Raw genomic sequence first — 14,638 nt, 5'->3', positions numbered from 1 at the left:
CTGTAACAGATGCATATGCATTGAGTCTTGGGCCACAAATGGTTCAAAAAGGCCAGGCCAGGTCACATCCTCCCTTCTACAGCAAACCTGTGCGTGGCAGAGGCAGCAGCAGCCCCTTGGCTGGCTGGCAAAGGGCTTTTTCAAAGTAACTTGACTGCTTGGAAAGTCAAATGTTTTATAAAAACTCTTATGAAAAGAGCAGGGTGCTTCAGTACACACTTAAACAACTGGTAACTTCCAGCTGATGGAGCTGATGATTTTGCTTTAATTTGGGATTCTATCTCCGCCACACATGGCTATTTGTGATATTAGAATGGCTCCCTAGTGGGAGGGTGCCTCACAGCACACGTGAGTGTGACAGCAGGGGAAGTGCCAGGTTGGCTCCTTACAGCCAGAAAACAAGAGTCCCTGGGAGAGAGGGGCTGTTCAGGGGCTCGTGAAAGCCACTGTAGCAGTTCCTGGACGTGCCTGCACCTGCAAGGAGCAGTTCAGTGCTCTGCTTGACTCCATGCCAGTACTGACCTCTCAGCACATGTGCTCTGAGTACATGTGCTCACCCAGTACATGTACTTGCCCCTGTTCAAAACAGGCCTTTGCTATTCACCAAAGCATGAAAAAAGATGGCAAATGGGTATTACAGGCCTAAGGTTTCAGAAAGGTTGTAAAGGCAGTACTGATGCTCTGCTGTAATGACTCCTCTCAGAGACCTGAACTGTTATATATTCCTTGCTGAGTTTTCACACCAGTCTGGCTGCGGGCACGAACAGAATGTCATGCAGCTCTGCAGAGACACAGGCAGCCACAGCCAGCCTGCACTGAGCACCTGCAGTGGTGAACGTGCCTTCCTTTTCCAGCCCCTGCCACACCACCACCCATTTTCTGTCAAGTAGTCAGAAAATACCACTTAATTCCACTAGCACCTTTTCCCTCAGTGCAGTAAATGCCAGAAGGGGAATGCTTGTGCACAAAACTACAAAGGAAGAAGAGGGTAAGCAGAGGGAGACCGTGTCCAGCATGCCTGCCTCCCAAACCATGGGTGCAAGCTGCTCAGAGAAGGTGCTGAAGTGTTAGTGGGCATGTAGAACCACCCCTGCATGTTTTCAAGGGCTTTCAGGAAGATGCCCCAGAGCAGCTATTTTCTCTTTTTGTAATAAATAAACCCCATGCAGGAAGCACGACTGAAGTTCTTCGGGCACAGCCATGGGACAGGCAGGAGCTCAGCTGAGGGGCATTAAGGTGTAGAGCACTGTTTTACCCCATCATGCCCCCTCCAGCCCCTGACACTTCAGTTCCAGTTATGGAAGGGACACAGAAAAGCACACAAACACAACTGGGCATCCTGGCTCTAGAAATTTATTTTCAGAGCGTAGTGCTTTAACTACAATTAAAATAATTAAGCAATTAAAAAAATGCTACTGACTCCATACCAGAGCTGGACAACAACAAACACTGTTACTTTCATGCACTGACAGATACTAGTTTGCTCATGCCACTGAAGTAGGCTCTTTCTCTTTCACTCATCCCTTCAAAATGCAGGGGTCGATTACAGAAGTTGCATTCAGCTGTGGAGTGTGGTTTCAGCTCCAGACCAACCTCCTTCCACGTAGCCAGCAGTTTTTCTGTTAAGAAAAGTTTATCAAGATCAAAGTTTAAGACTGGATTGCTTTAGAGAAGTATCAGAAGTGTCAGCATATTTATTATCCTAACAAGTGAGCAGGGATAATAGGATTTCACTCTGACACAATCTACCTCTTGAAACAACTGGGCTGCAACCAAGTCTCAGATATCCTCATATCACCTCTCCTGACAGGATCAAGAGGGATCTACTTTCCCTGGACAGATCCATGTTTAAAACAAGTTAGCAGCTCAGCTGAGGACAGCTGAGTTTGGGATCCACATAAAACGAGAAGATCGGTTTGGACAATGCCTGAGCAGAGTTCTGGCAGCGTGTAGGTCTGGACTGGCCTTGCACATCTCACACTCCAAGCAGGGAAGTGTGCAGAATGTGCTGCAGCAGTGGGAAGACACTGTCCAGCTCACGACATCTAAAACTTAAGCGCTTCCCAGTCTCATCTTTAGTACAAAGGCTGCACAGACAGGCAGAATCTTCACTGCACTGATGCAGAGTCCACTCACCAATAAAATAATTCATCATCTGAGGGGTGTGGTGAGGCGTGGGGGCAATTCGGAGCATCTCCTCTCCACGGGGAACCGTTGGGTAGTTGATGGCTTGGACATAGATGCTGTGCTGGCTCATCAGCTTGTCAGAGAGCTCTGTATTTTTAGCAGCATCTGCAACCTGAAGTTCAAAATTGAAAGTTACAGGATCAACCAAAACATGTGAGTTGGTAAAACTGTCAGCCCAACTTAGCAAGCTCTAAGAATCCAATAGGGCTGGTGAGTGACATCTAAGTCAGAAAAAAAGGCTAAAAGTCTGTGCTGCAGAGCACTCTGGGCATAAGAACACCACTGCAGTGTAAGCAGGTAGCTGTTTACAACCCAAATCTTTTTACTAGCTGTTAGCAGTTTCCTTATTTTCTGTACACTATTAGTATATGAAACCCACAATCTTTCTCCCTCTATTTTATATTTACACCAGGCTTAAGCTTAAGCCAGGCTCCTGGCACATCATTGCTGAGCAACAGGGCAAGTTTGAACTTTGTGAAGGCAGTAGCAAGTTTGAATTTTGCAAAGGCAGCAGCTAACACCTGATGCTGTAACGTGCTCACAGACAGCAAAACCGGCACCACAGCCCTGTGCTGCCGGCACCCCAAAGTCCTCACCCTTATGGGAATGATGTGGCTGGGGCAGTGCACCACGGGCAGCCCCACGTCCATCAGCATCTGCCTCATGAGCTTGACGCTGCGCTGGTGCTGGCGCCGCAGCGCCTGCCCCTCGGCGCCCTTCAGCGTCCGCACGGACTCCAGGGCCCCCGCCAGCAGCATGGGCGGCAGCGACGTGGTGAAGATGAAGCCGGCGGCGTACGAGCGCACCGTGTCTATCAGGGAGCTGGTGCTGGAGATGTAGCCTCCCACACAGCCAAACGCTTTGCCTGAAGGGAAAAAAAAGAAATAAAAAGGTAACTGGGTTTATTCTTCCCACCTGTTGGAATGACCTGAAGTACTGGAGCTTTCCACTTGGAGGGATGGGTTATTCTGACCACACACATGATGTAGTCATGGTGTGTTCCAGCCCTGCTTGGTAATCTTGTGTTTACTCAGCACATGGTACAGCTCTGTTTTTAAGCCAATCTTGATAACATGGATCTAGTTACTGCACAGCAAGGACAGTTCATGCCTCTCTCAAATACACAAGTTTTGATTTTGGGGAAGACCTTACAAGCCCAATCATCAAGCAGGGACTTCAACAGTTACCCCAAGCGATCAACACTAAGTCTCTCAGCAGATTTAAAATAATCTGTTTCAGAGATGCTAGAAATAGCCCGTGCTCCTAAGGAGCACAGGAGGCTGTTACTGTGATTGTGCAGTTGTATACTAGCCCTCCTTTCCAAATGTTTGGAATGCAGAACACAGCCACAGAACTAGGGTGTCTAGTGAACACTTTTGTTAGTGTTAGGCAATAACCCAGGACTTTAAGTTCCAAAGGGCATGAACCTTCCTAGTAAATTTTATTTATGTTTTGAAATCTGTTTAAACAACCTTCCAATTTGCGGCAGTAAACTTACTCCTGAGCCTGCATTCTACTCAGATAATAGCAGTTGCTTCAGTACTTGCCAAATCTCTTTACATAACTCCCCATCTCAGGTTTCTAGATTAGGATCACTCCATTTCACATAAAGGAACTAAGTACTACTAAATATAGAGAACTGCTCTACTAGCATTCTCACCTGAATTTCTTCTTGAGTTGTATAACATGCCACTGGAGGACTTTTTGCTAGCTTGCTTGAAGAAAAATCCTATACAAAGCTACCATAATTATTTCTAAGGCAGTGTAAGTAGCTTAACAGAAGCTTTTCAAACTGTAGGGCACACTTAAATCCCTTGGGCTTTTTGAAGAATCCTAGGCTCCAGCAGCCCTTAACAAGTTCATTTAACTAGACTGATTTTGAGCTAACCCACTTAATTTGGCTGCTCAGCAGCTTTGCTGCCTCAGCTCCTGCAGGAGTGCCAGGCTGTGCATACCAAGCGTTCCAGAGATGATGTCCATCTTGTGCATGATCCCTTCCCGGTCTCCTATGCCACCTCCCTGGGCTCCGTACAGCCCCACAGCGTGCACTTCATCCACAAAGGTGATGGCCCCGTGCTCGTGGGCCACGTCACACAGCTCCTCCAAAGGACAAACAGCACCTAGGGACCAAAGCAGTGACTGGCATTGTAGGATTTTCTGTATGACTGGATAAACCCCAGAAGCACCCCTCGACAACCCCTACAGCACTGCACACTTTGAGGCCTAAACCACAGATGGGTTTGAGGACTAATTGTCCTAGAAGCAGAGGAGGCTTTGATGTCAGCTTACCATCCATTGAGTGAACAGTTTCAAATGCAACAATTTTAGGGGTGGATGGGTCAGACTTTTCCAACAGCTCTCGGAGATGGTTGACATCATTATGGCGAAATATGTGTTTTGGCACCCTGCTGTTACGGATCCCGTGGATCATGGAAGCGTGGTTTCCAGAATCAGAGTAGATCTCACAGCCTGAGGAAACAGCCCAGTTACTTTTAAGTATAGAAAGCATTCCTAGCATTGCATTATGTATAGGAAAATCTCAGGAAACAAGGGTAGCTTGTTCTTGAAAGTAATGCTCTTGATCAAAAGAGCAAGTTACAGATCATGAAGCAAGAATAATATTTGAGGTTTATTTTAGGTGTTCAAACTAACACAAATGAGAGCTGGAGAGAATAGTTATCTAACTCTCCAAACTCCTGAAGTGACAGAGCAGTTCACCCCTTCCAGTGGGAGGACACCAAATTCCCACTGTCTCATTTTCAGGCAGACTTTAAAAGCAAGAAGAGAAACCTCTTCTTGTCCAATTCCTCCAGCAGTTTTCTGCTCATTGATCTCAGTCTCAGCAGGTTGGTATTGTCATTTGTATTGACCATAACTTGAATATGGTATTCAAACCAGCAAACCATACTCTGCTGATGGATTAGGGTGAATCCTCACTTAGGACAGCTATTTGCAAAACATACTCCTAACAGCTTGGGGCAAAGCTGTGTTTTTGTGGCAACAAAGGTGCAGTTTGAGATCTTACCTGGCAGCATTTTAGCTAGAGTGAAGAGAGTGGAGTCATTGGCTACAAAGCAGGATGAGAACAACAGTGCTGCATCTTTCCCATGAAGATCAGCTAGCTCTTTTTCCAAGTCAACATGGAATTTACTTGTTCCTGATATGTTTCTTGTGCCTCCTGCTCCAGCACCATGTTGTTTCAGTGTTTCCCTAGAAAGGGCCCAAGAGAGGCATTAGCATTGGTGTGGGACACACAGAAGAGTAAAGGATCACTGCTGAAAACATTCTGGTACATAATCAGGACTGTTCTGAAAAAGAACTGGCAGCAAAAAGCAGCTGTTGGGTCTTTGGGCAACCTGTACACCCAGGAGTCCAGTAAGGTCAGAAATCAGTGACCAAGTACAGCTGCATTATACCATCCAGTTTATCTGGTAACATCTGGAGGCCTCTAAGGAAGCTCCAAGGAGCACAGTCAGTGACCAGTACACAGAGTGCAGCCCTGGATCTGAACACTAAGCAACCCACTCCAGCTCAAGAAACAAGTGTGACCTTAACTGCACACCAAGAATCACATCAGAAGCAACTGACGTACCACAGTACAGAAATCAGATTTTCAGAAGCCTTCCCACAACATACAGCTTGAAAATGCCTCTTAAGAACTCACATCACTGCTCCACAGACACGGGGGTGCCGGCTCATGCCGAGGTAGTCGTTGCTGCACCAGACAGACACCTCCTTTTTGCTGATCAGGGAATCGCTGTAGTCGTCTGCCATGGGGAAGATGTGCGCCTTCCTGTTCACCGTCTTGAACACGCGGTAGGTGTGGTCCTTCTTCTTCTCATCTATCTTCTTCTCAAAGAACTGATCATACTGGAAGGTGGATACAGCTGAAAGGAGACACAGACTTCAGCACACAGGAAATAATCACAGACCAGGCCTCTGGGGGTTTTGTCAGACATTCTTACATTTTGGCAAGTTATCCTGAAGCAGATGAGAGACACTTTCTGGTCTTTGCTTCAGCATAATATCCTTAAACTTCTTCAGCAAGCCGCTCTGCTCTTCACTCTCAATCTTTCTCACTGTGGAAGTACTTGGTATTTTGGCAAATTCTGTACCTACAGACAACGTAATAAATTCCAGTGAGTTTGATTTGAAACAGAGTGAAGTAAATTGAATTCAGCAAAGCAAACATTTCAAGTAAAACCTGCATTTCAATCTTTAGGAAGGACATACCCCAAACCCTATGTTGATCCTCCTAGGATCAACCACTTTATTTGCTTACAAATTAGCATTGGACGAGACAGAAGGATTAGCGTTTTTAATCGTTCACAATACAACAGGCAATTTCCTTACAACATATTTGGTTCATCGTGACTCAGAACCACACTATACAGCTAAAGCATTTATCTGAAAGGATTGGTACACACCTAACTGAAGGCAGAATTCTAGTCAGCTGCTTCCTTTTTGTTCTGTTAGCACAGGTTTATTTTTTTAACAGCTATGCCACAGAAGGCAAACAGAAACGTAAAATAAGCCTCCTGAGACAGGCAGCAAGGCTTCACTGATACTGCTGAAAAGTTCCTTCCTTTGAAGGACAGCCCTTCCGCACTACCACTGCAAGCCAGCCAACAACACCCTTTAGTTCCATAAACACAAGAAACACCCCAAAACCATTTGCCTGCTTTCAAGCTTGGACTTGTGCTGGTACTTGCCTGGTGTCTCGATACTTTCCTCCATTTTTGGATATAAAACCTTTGTCTAAGCCAGCATCTGGGCAAAGCTCTCTTCAGATCTAAGCATCTGCTTGGGTGCCAGTGTAACAGCTTGACTCACATCTAGAGCCAGCCAGCATATCAAAATACAGCTCACGGTATTCCCACATCAAAATTACCCCGGGAAACCCTGCACAACGTCACAGCTATGTCATTAACACCTCTATTCTCCAGCAGCTTTTCCCTGCAGTCTCCCATAATCCCAGCTGCATCATTTCAGTGGTGCCTGTCAGACCCGGCGTGCTCCAGAGCCAACTCAGGCATCAGAAGCTCTCGGGAGGAGTCACCACTTCAGTGCACAGAGAACGTACCTTTCCTGTCTGCCTGCATTTCCTGCACATCCTCCTGCAGCTCCAGGCTGGCTTTGCAGAAAACGTTGCTGTTCTTGTGATTCATCTCAGCTGCCAGGAACGGGCACTTGGTAGCCGTACTCTGGCTAGCGCTGGCAGGTGGGTGGCCAGCAGGAGGCTGGGCTCCATCTGCATTCTGCTGGGCCACCTCTTTGACATTTTTGGCCTCTGAGATGGGGACAGAAAAGAGAAAACACTTCAGCTTGAACATTTCAATACTCTGACTTCAGTTTGTTGATCCATTACTTATGCAATTAATTTGGCAAGACCCCTTCAGAACTACTTAACTGAGCAGTCACATTTTATTTATACAATCATAAAATCCCAGGAACACTCAAGGGACATCTGATTTAAGATGCTAGAACTAGCACCACATTTTGAGGGGTAAAAATATCTTTCACTCCCAATGGGAATATTTAAGGAAAGACTGGATGTGGCACTAAGTGCCATGGTTTAATTGATGTGGTGGTGGTGGCTGGACTCGACCTCAGAGGTTTTTTCTAACCTAACTGTGATTCTCTGATCTTCTTCCGAGGACCTCAGAGATTTTTCAGCCATGCAGCTTCCTCTGCTGCCAGCCTCAGTTCCTTTCCCTGAAGAATTCCCCAAGGAATGTTCCCGGGTGGGGAAGGGCCGCTGTACCGTGAGAAACACCGCTCCGAGATCCAGGACCCCGGATCCCCACCGGGGCTCGCCGCAGGACGCCCCAAAGGCCGGTCCCCGATTCATCCCACGGTCACAGGTTTCGTTACCGCGGACATTTCAAGGATTAAGCAATTCCTGCCTCAGAGCTGCCTATTCCAGAAGTTTCCTCCCTCGACATGCGATGTCTGTGTTATTTCCCTCCCCTTGGGGGGCCCGTGTGCCCCCCGGCCCGCTCCCCGGCCGTACTCACCGCGGCGGCCCGCGGGGGTCTCCTCCGCCTGCTGCCCGCGGGCGGCGGACGTGGCGAGGGCGCGGGCGCCCGCCGGAGCCGCCTCCATCATGCGCGGGCACTGCTGGGCGTACAGCAGCAGCGACGGCCCAGCCTTCTGCAGGAACGCCTGGGACACACGGGCCAGGAACGGGCAGCGCCGCACCACCGCTTCCATCCTTGCTGCCGGACAGGACACCGGAGGTGACGGCAACGCGACACCGGCGGCGGGGGAGGCGACAGCGGACTCTGCTCCGGCTCTGCCGGCTTTATGGTCCCGGCAGAGGGGCGCGGCACAGGCGCGGCGCAGCTGCGCAGGCGCGGGGAGGCACCGCGGGCGGGGTGGTCTGAGGGGCTGGGGGTGTCCTGAGGGTGTGGAGGGCATGGCTCGGACGGGAAGTGCTGCTCTGGGTTTCCCCAGGGCCCCAGGCTGTGCAGTGCTTGTTTCGCAGAAGGTCTGGGGTCCCTTTCCCCCAGGACAGGAGATTGGGGCTCACCCCAGCGCGCCCGTTCGTGGGAAAAGGCGAGCTCTGAGTCAGCTGTGCTGGGGGAAGTCCAGCGCTGCTCGGAAGCGTCTCGGTGTCTGCTTCCTAAGTGCACCTGTAATTCCCTGCAGAGCCCATGCCCGGGGCTCAGGTGGTGGTGGTGGGATCCTGTACTCCTCTTACTTTTCCTATACATGGTATGAGTCTAACAGCTCCTCTGTCGGTGATGCTCAGACTTTCACCCTTGCATTTTTTTGCCGGTTTTTGAAGGAAAGAACAAGAGCAACAAATAAAATCGAACTCTTCGTTCTCTGGTTTGCAATGGACATTAAAGCTTGTTTACTTGCAAGAGATTTGGTGTATGGGGGGGTAATTGTAAAAGGAATTCTCCTTTGTGACCATTCAAACCACAGTAGTGCCACTTCCTGTAACCACTTACTGCTCAAGTGTGAAAAGAATGGAGAAGAAAAAATGACAACACATTTTTTCCCTCATCTTGTGAAACAATTTCATGGAAGACAGGATTTGGATGGAGAGCCAAGACCAATTGTATTGGACGTTTTGGGGCAGGAGTGGGTGTTGTAACCGGTGTGGAGTTTGGAGGAGAGCTTTCTTCAAGGTGGCTCTTGGCTCTTGCCTTGCATGAAGTCACATTGTGGAGTTACTAGAAGGCGCTCCATGTAGCGTGACTAGAGAAATACAAAGCCTGTGTAGGACTGTGGTTGCTGAACACAAGTTTGGCTATAAAATCATGTCTAAAAGTGTTGGTTAGCATTTAGATATCGCAGATTAATCTTTAGACAACTCCTCTGTCAGAGGGAGTTATCTTGGGGACAACCAGCAAGATATTTGCCTGATCCTTTTATTCACCACTGACTTGATTTGAGGATGCTGCATGCAGTTTGTTAGCTTTGAGATCTGAATAAGTTGGTCAGGAGGAAAACCTCATTGTCAAATGTCAGATTTGATATCAGCTCCAATATGTTACTAAGCTCTGAGGCAGGAAATGGGACAGAGTTCTGCCCTCATGTACTACTCACAAAGCCCTGAAAATGTTAGCTGGGGCTTTACAAGGTGGAGTATGGGATTTGGGTTTTAGTAGGACTTTAGTAGGTGTGTTTTAAGCACAGTTCCCTTCTTGCTTATTAGAATTTTAAGACAGTATTATTTAAGAAGTCTCAGTGCTCAGATCTTATTTGTCAATGTAATGTATCATGGGCATCATTAAACCAGGTATGTGCTAGTTTTAATTTGTTCTGTAGATAAACGATAAAGTAGGGCAGTGGTATTTGACCTCAGCCTCTGTAGCAGTTATGAAAGTAGGAGTCCTGGTTATTTGGTACTGCCAGGGTAGTGTTTTGAATTATTAGTTCAGTTGCTCATGAAGAATTTATTTTTGGGTTTTTTTCCGCCACAACTGGGTTTTGGCTAGTGTTAGGTGCCTCAAGTATTTAGCAAAATAATAGTCAATTATTACTTGAAGTTTAAAAACATCTGATCTGTATTTCAGATTACTGCTGTCCCCATTCCCTGGAACATCAGCATTTGACTCTCTACCCTGAAGCTTTGTGTCACATCAGTTACTCTAAAAATTGAGGGAACATCATGGCATTCTAACTTGTGGATACCTGACAAATCCTTAGAGCATAGCTAAAGTGTCTGGGCCTAAGGGATCACTCATGTGCTCCTGAGGTTAACTGCAGTTTTAGCAACAGGAATCAAGTCCAATAAGCTTGATTTATAGTATGTTGAGAGTGTTTTTCTTTCTCCTCCTGTTTTCTTTCTCTCTCCTGTTTTCCCTTAACAATTGTCTATGATACTTAGCTCAGGGGGAATGTGTGTTTTATTGTAAGAGGCACCAGAGAAAGGTGTTGTGCAAATGAGCACAAATCTGCTGCAAGAGGCTGCAGAGCTTGTCTGCCTGGACACCTGCCACAGCAGGTTAGATCCCTCAGAAATCTGATAATCCTTCTTTATCCTGGTAATCTGAACAGCATCTTGCCATGTTGTAGGGCTGAGGGATGAAGTACATCAGTCTGCTTGGTTGCTGGAATTCAGAGACTTGTGGGTTTGTATTCAGAAGTGCATGTGAAGCCTGAAGAGCATCTGCTTTTTACACAAACGTCACTCAAGGCTGGCAGCTGAGACACGGTGACCTTGGCTGCGATATGGGGATCTCCAAATGGAGCAGAACTCTTGGCTTTCCTGTCAGACTCCCCTCCAATCTGTGCTGTTAATCAAACACTACAATAACACTTCTTATGAGCTCAATTTTGATGAATTTATTTGACCTTGTACATGACAGGAATTGCGCAGAGCGATTGGGGTGACATTAACTTGACCCTGATCTTGGAGGCTGCTGAAGGCACTGTCCTTGTCAGTGCACAGAGCCGGCTGCGAGCTCCGGGAGCAACAGAGCAGGGAAAGGCTGGGAAAAGGGTGTCTGGTCAACTGCTCTGCCAGTGTCCTCCCTTTGGAAACACTGCCAGAGCTTACGTGCTGAAGGTGAAGTAAATACTAATAAAGCTGCTGTTAATTAAAAATTCTTAGGGCTTCAGTGGATTAATTAAACGGTGTTTAAGGATGTTAATTGTGGCAATGTATTACCGCCATCCTACAGGGCTCAGGAGAAATTGGCATGAGGTGCCACACAACTGCTGTTTGTCACACTGCAGGAGGAGGACAGTCTGCAGCAGGGCGAGTGGCAGCCCAGGAGGGAGCAGGGAGCTCATCCTGAGAGAGAAAAAGGCTTAGACTGGAGAGAGGCAGCAGGTACAGCAGGCAGGGGGGAGGAATGGCTGCTTGGCAGTACAGAAAGGACAGAGTAATGTGTAATAAGGGAGGAAAAGGGTTTAAGCAATGGGGATAGCACTGGTGTGAGAACAAATTTATTCAGCTCTCCCTAACAAAATTTGGGTCAGAAGGTGAGTAGTTCCTTACTGTACCTGTGTTTTGGAGAAGGCTTTGGAGCTGATCCCTGAGATCAGGTGGATTGAGCAGAGGAAGCTCAATCTGCCTGAAAGGCCCATGTGTTGCAGTGGCAGAGGAAGAGAAAGGAAGACTCAGCTATCCTGAGATCCTCTGCTGATTTTAGTTTTCTAAAGCCCATTCTCTTCTTGTAAATTTCTAAGCTAAATAAAGGTTAAGGAGAAACAAGGGTAAATTCCAGAAGTTTCGGTGGTCAGTAAGAAGCCACAGAAAGCGCTTCTTTCTTTCAATTTCTCAATAGAGAAATTGAAAGGGGAAAAAAATCCCCTGTCACAAGATCAAGTTGATGTCTGCAGATGTCTATGAAGAGCTGCTGGTGAAGAGGGTCTCTTTCCATGTTGCTGGTTTACCATGTGGGGCCAGGTGTAAGTGACCTCGAATGCTTTCCTCCCATCCCTCTTCTCTCAAGCATGTTTGCCCAAATATTCCTGGAAACAGAACGTGGTGCACAGGTTTGTAGCGTTCATCTGCCATTGCATTTGTGTGCAGGTAGCTCCTTTCATAGAATTTTCATGAATTTTATGCTTTGAAGAGAACATTTAGATACTTAGCAGAAAAGCAAGGGTCAGAGTCCCTCTTCATTCAGCCTGCTCAAATGAAAGGCTATAACTGCACCATAATTAGTAACATCTAATCCCTTTTGCCCACTTCTGAAGTCAGGGCTGTGCAGATTCCTAATTTTTTCCCATCTAGTCAGTGTCAGAGAGGGCAAGCCAGAAAAACAATTCCCCCTCCCCATGCACAAACCCCTGTCTATATTGAGATCTGAATTTTCTGAGGGAGTGGGTGTGATCCTGACATCTGGATTTAATCCAGACTCAGATTCCAGGCTTCATCTGAGAACTTCCACCTCCGGTCCTGAGACCAGCAGTTCTTAGAGAGGATTTAGTTTATTTACCTTTTAAGGCAAAATTGGAGGCTTTTTATAGCAGCTACATAGTGACAGTTCTTCCAGTCCTGAATTTCTGTAACATATTTCCTGATTTGGAGCCAGTGTCTTCTTTACATGACAGAACAGGAAATCTCATTTCTCCCTAGGACCCTCTAAGCAGCAGAGAATTGGAGTGAGCTGGAGGAGCTGCTGGATGCTGAGGCTCGTGTTGCAGAGTGGCTGAGCAGCAGCCCTGTCTCACCGACACAGGCCGGGCAAGATCCGGACCCATCTCATACAAACAAGTGTGAGTTGTTTTGTTCCCTACTGTAATGGATCTCTTCATGGACTGTTGGTGGGTCATCACAGGGCGGCTGGGTCAGGACACTTCTCCTGTCTGGCATGCCCCAGGAACTGCCCATTGATGTGGAGGAGTTTGGTTTCCTGGCAAAATCCCATCACAGGGGCGTGAGTCAGGGTCAGTCTGGGCAGTGGAAGCTGTTGCCACCCTCATACAGGGTACCTTGCTGTCCCACTGAAGGACACCACCCCACACTGCTGCTGCAGTCCACAGCCCTGGAACAGGAACACATCCAGCAGTGGCTTATCCTAAGTCTAGAATATCCCCCTGATATCTCTCCAGTTGCTTCAGATATGGAAAACCACATAATAACCTTTTTTTTCATCTTGCATTGTTGAGTTTGTCTTGGTTTGTGCAGCAGATGGCAGGAAATGATACACTAATTCTTCTAGCTACTATGAGCTACATTTTCATGACTTGCCTCCACACCCTCATTTCCTTCTCTCTTACGCAGTTCTCCTCTTCTTAGGAAGAGCCAGTAGACCCCAACCAGCACACTTTCAGTTACGATTATCGACGCTATTCAGCCTGTCATTTTTCTTGTGTATCTCAGCCCTCACTTCTCCTCATGAGGTACTCAGGCAGAGACAGCACCTTCTACATCCAGTTTAGGAGCTTGAAGTCTACTCAAAAGAGAGCAGAAATACCTTAGAATATGCAAATTCAAGTACTTCCAGTATTGAATGTGTGTGAGAGGGTGGGGAAAGGAATTGAATCTTTAGTCAGAGCTCTCTATATTAATCTAGAACTGGGGTTTCCAGAAAGGATTTAAGGAGATGGTCTGCTCCTCTCTATGTAGGAAGGTCAGCTGTCAGAGGAAAAAGTGTGTGTCTCTCCTTTGAATTTAAATGCTTTAGGCCCAGAAAGACATTCAAGTCATGCTTATGTAGTAAAGCATCTTTGATCTACCAGGTATCTCTAGTGAGAGCCTCTAGTCTCAGGTTGTTGTTTCCCTGAGATTCTCCTTGGGGTTCCTGTTCCCCAAGGTGATAAGGGTTCCCCCAAGGTTGCTGTTCCCTGGGAGTTTTCCCCTGGGTTGCTGTTCCCAGGGATAATAAGGTTTTTTGTCTTCTCTTTGCCCTGGGTGTTTCACACCGAAGCCAGAGACGACAAGTTGAGTCCAGCAGCTCGTGTTATCAAGGCTGTTTATTCTTAATTATCTCTCAGTTCTTGTCCAGCTTTGCAAGGCGTCCCCAGCAAAGCAAGACACGCGGCTGGACTGGGCGGATCAGAAAGTCCCGCACCTTAAGTACGGTATCTTTGACCCAACCACCGTCCGAAATGCATTTTTTATTTACAAAATTTTGCCAATGCCCACTACCTATACTAACATGTCAGTCCCACTCTAAGCCAATCTCTAAAACCCAACTCAGCACAAAATGGGGGAAGAGAGCAAGAACAAGGAGGACAAGGGCCACTCCCCAATTCCTCCATCTTGCCTCTTCAGCCCCATATACTAAGAATTCTAATTTCTATATTTAAACTCTACAACAAACCATCCACTACTTATTCCAAATTCCCAGGATTCGTGACTCTTCCTGCATGCGAGTGCTCACTCCCATGGACAGGAATCAGAGTCAGTGTCCTCCTGGGATCCCCATGGGTCCAACTGACCCCCCTGGACAGACCCCAGACCCCCCTGGACAGACCCCAAATCCTCCAGGGCGGCCAGAGGAATATCCTGGACTCCAACACTCTAGTGCTGCTCATA

At 47.2% G+C, this 14,638-nt stretch overlaps 1 protein-coding gene across 1 annotated transcript; it reads right to left on the bottom strand.

Moving 5' to 3' along the window:
- Positions 1-1,337: 1,337 nt before the first annotated feature.
- Positions 1,338-8,496, bottom strand: ALAS1 (5'-aminolevulinate synthase 1). Its single transcript, XM_063411531.1, has 10 exons — positions 8,205-8,496; positions 7,271-7,477; positions 6,153-6,302; positions 5,852-6,074; positions 5,213-5,397; positions 4,477-4,656; positions 4,143-4,307; positions 2,784-3,052; positions 2,137-2,299; positions 1,338-1,619 (listed from the first exon to the last, which is right to left on the bottom strand). The coding sequence occupies exons 1-10, from the start codon at positions 8,398-8,400 to the stop codon at positions 1,459-1,461; spliced, it is 1,899 nt and encodes a 632-aa protein (XP_063267601.1). The 5' UTR covers positions 8,401-8,496; the 3' UTR covers positions 1,338-1,458.
- Positions 8,497-14,638: the final 6,142 nt, after the last annotated feature.

Source organism: Prinia subflava, chromosome 14, assembly GCF_021018805.1.
Source record: "Prinia subflava isolate CZ2003 ecotype Zambia chromosome 14, Cam_Psub_1.2, whole genome shotgun sequence".
In the NCBI taxonomy this organism is placed as follows: Eukaryota; Metazoa; Chordata; class Aves; order Passeriformes; family Cisticolidae; genus Prinia; species Prinia subflava.
The sequence above is the reverse complement of the archived record's forward strand: the minus strand, read 5'-3'. Positions and strand labels throughout refer to the sequence as shown.

Bases quoted from the DNA above. Each gene is read 5' to 3' on its own strand.
- ALAS1 (XM_063411531.1), bottom strand. From the start codon at position 8,400: ATGGAAGCGGTGGTGCGGCGCTGCCCGTTCCTGGCCCGTGTGTCCCAG. The intron at 5,398-5,851 runs GTGAGTTCTTAA...GGCCCTTTCTAG, and splicing joins CGTGTCTGTGGAGCAGTGAT to GGAAACACTGAAACAACATG. The intron at 1,620-2,136 runs GTGAGTGGACTC...TTTTCTTAACAG, and splicing joins GATGATGAATTATTTTATTG to AAAAACTGCTGGCTACGTGG.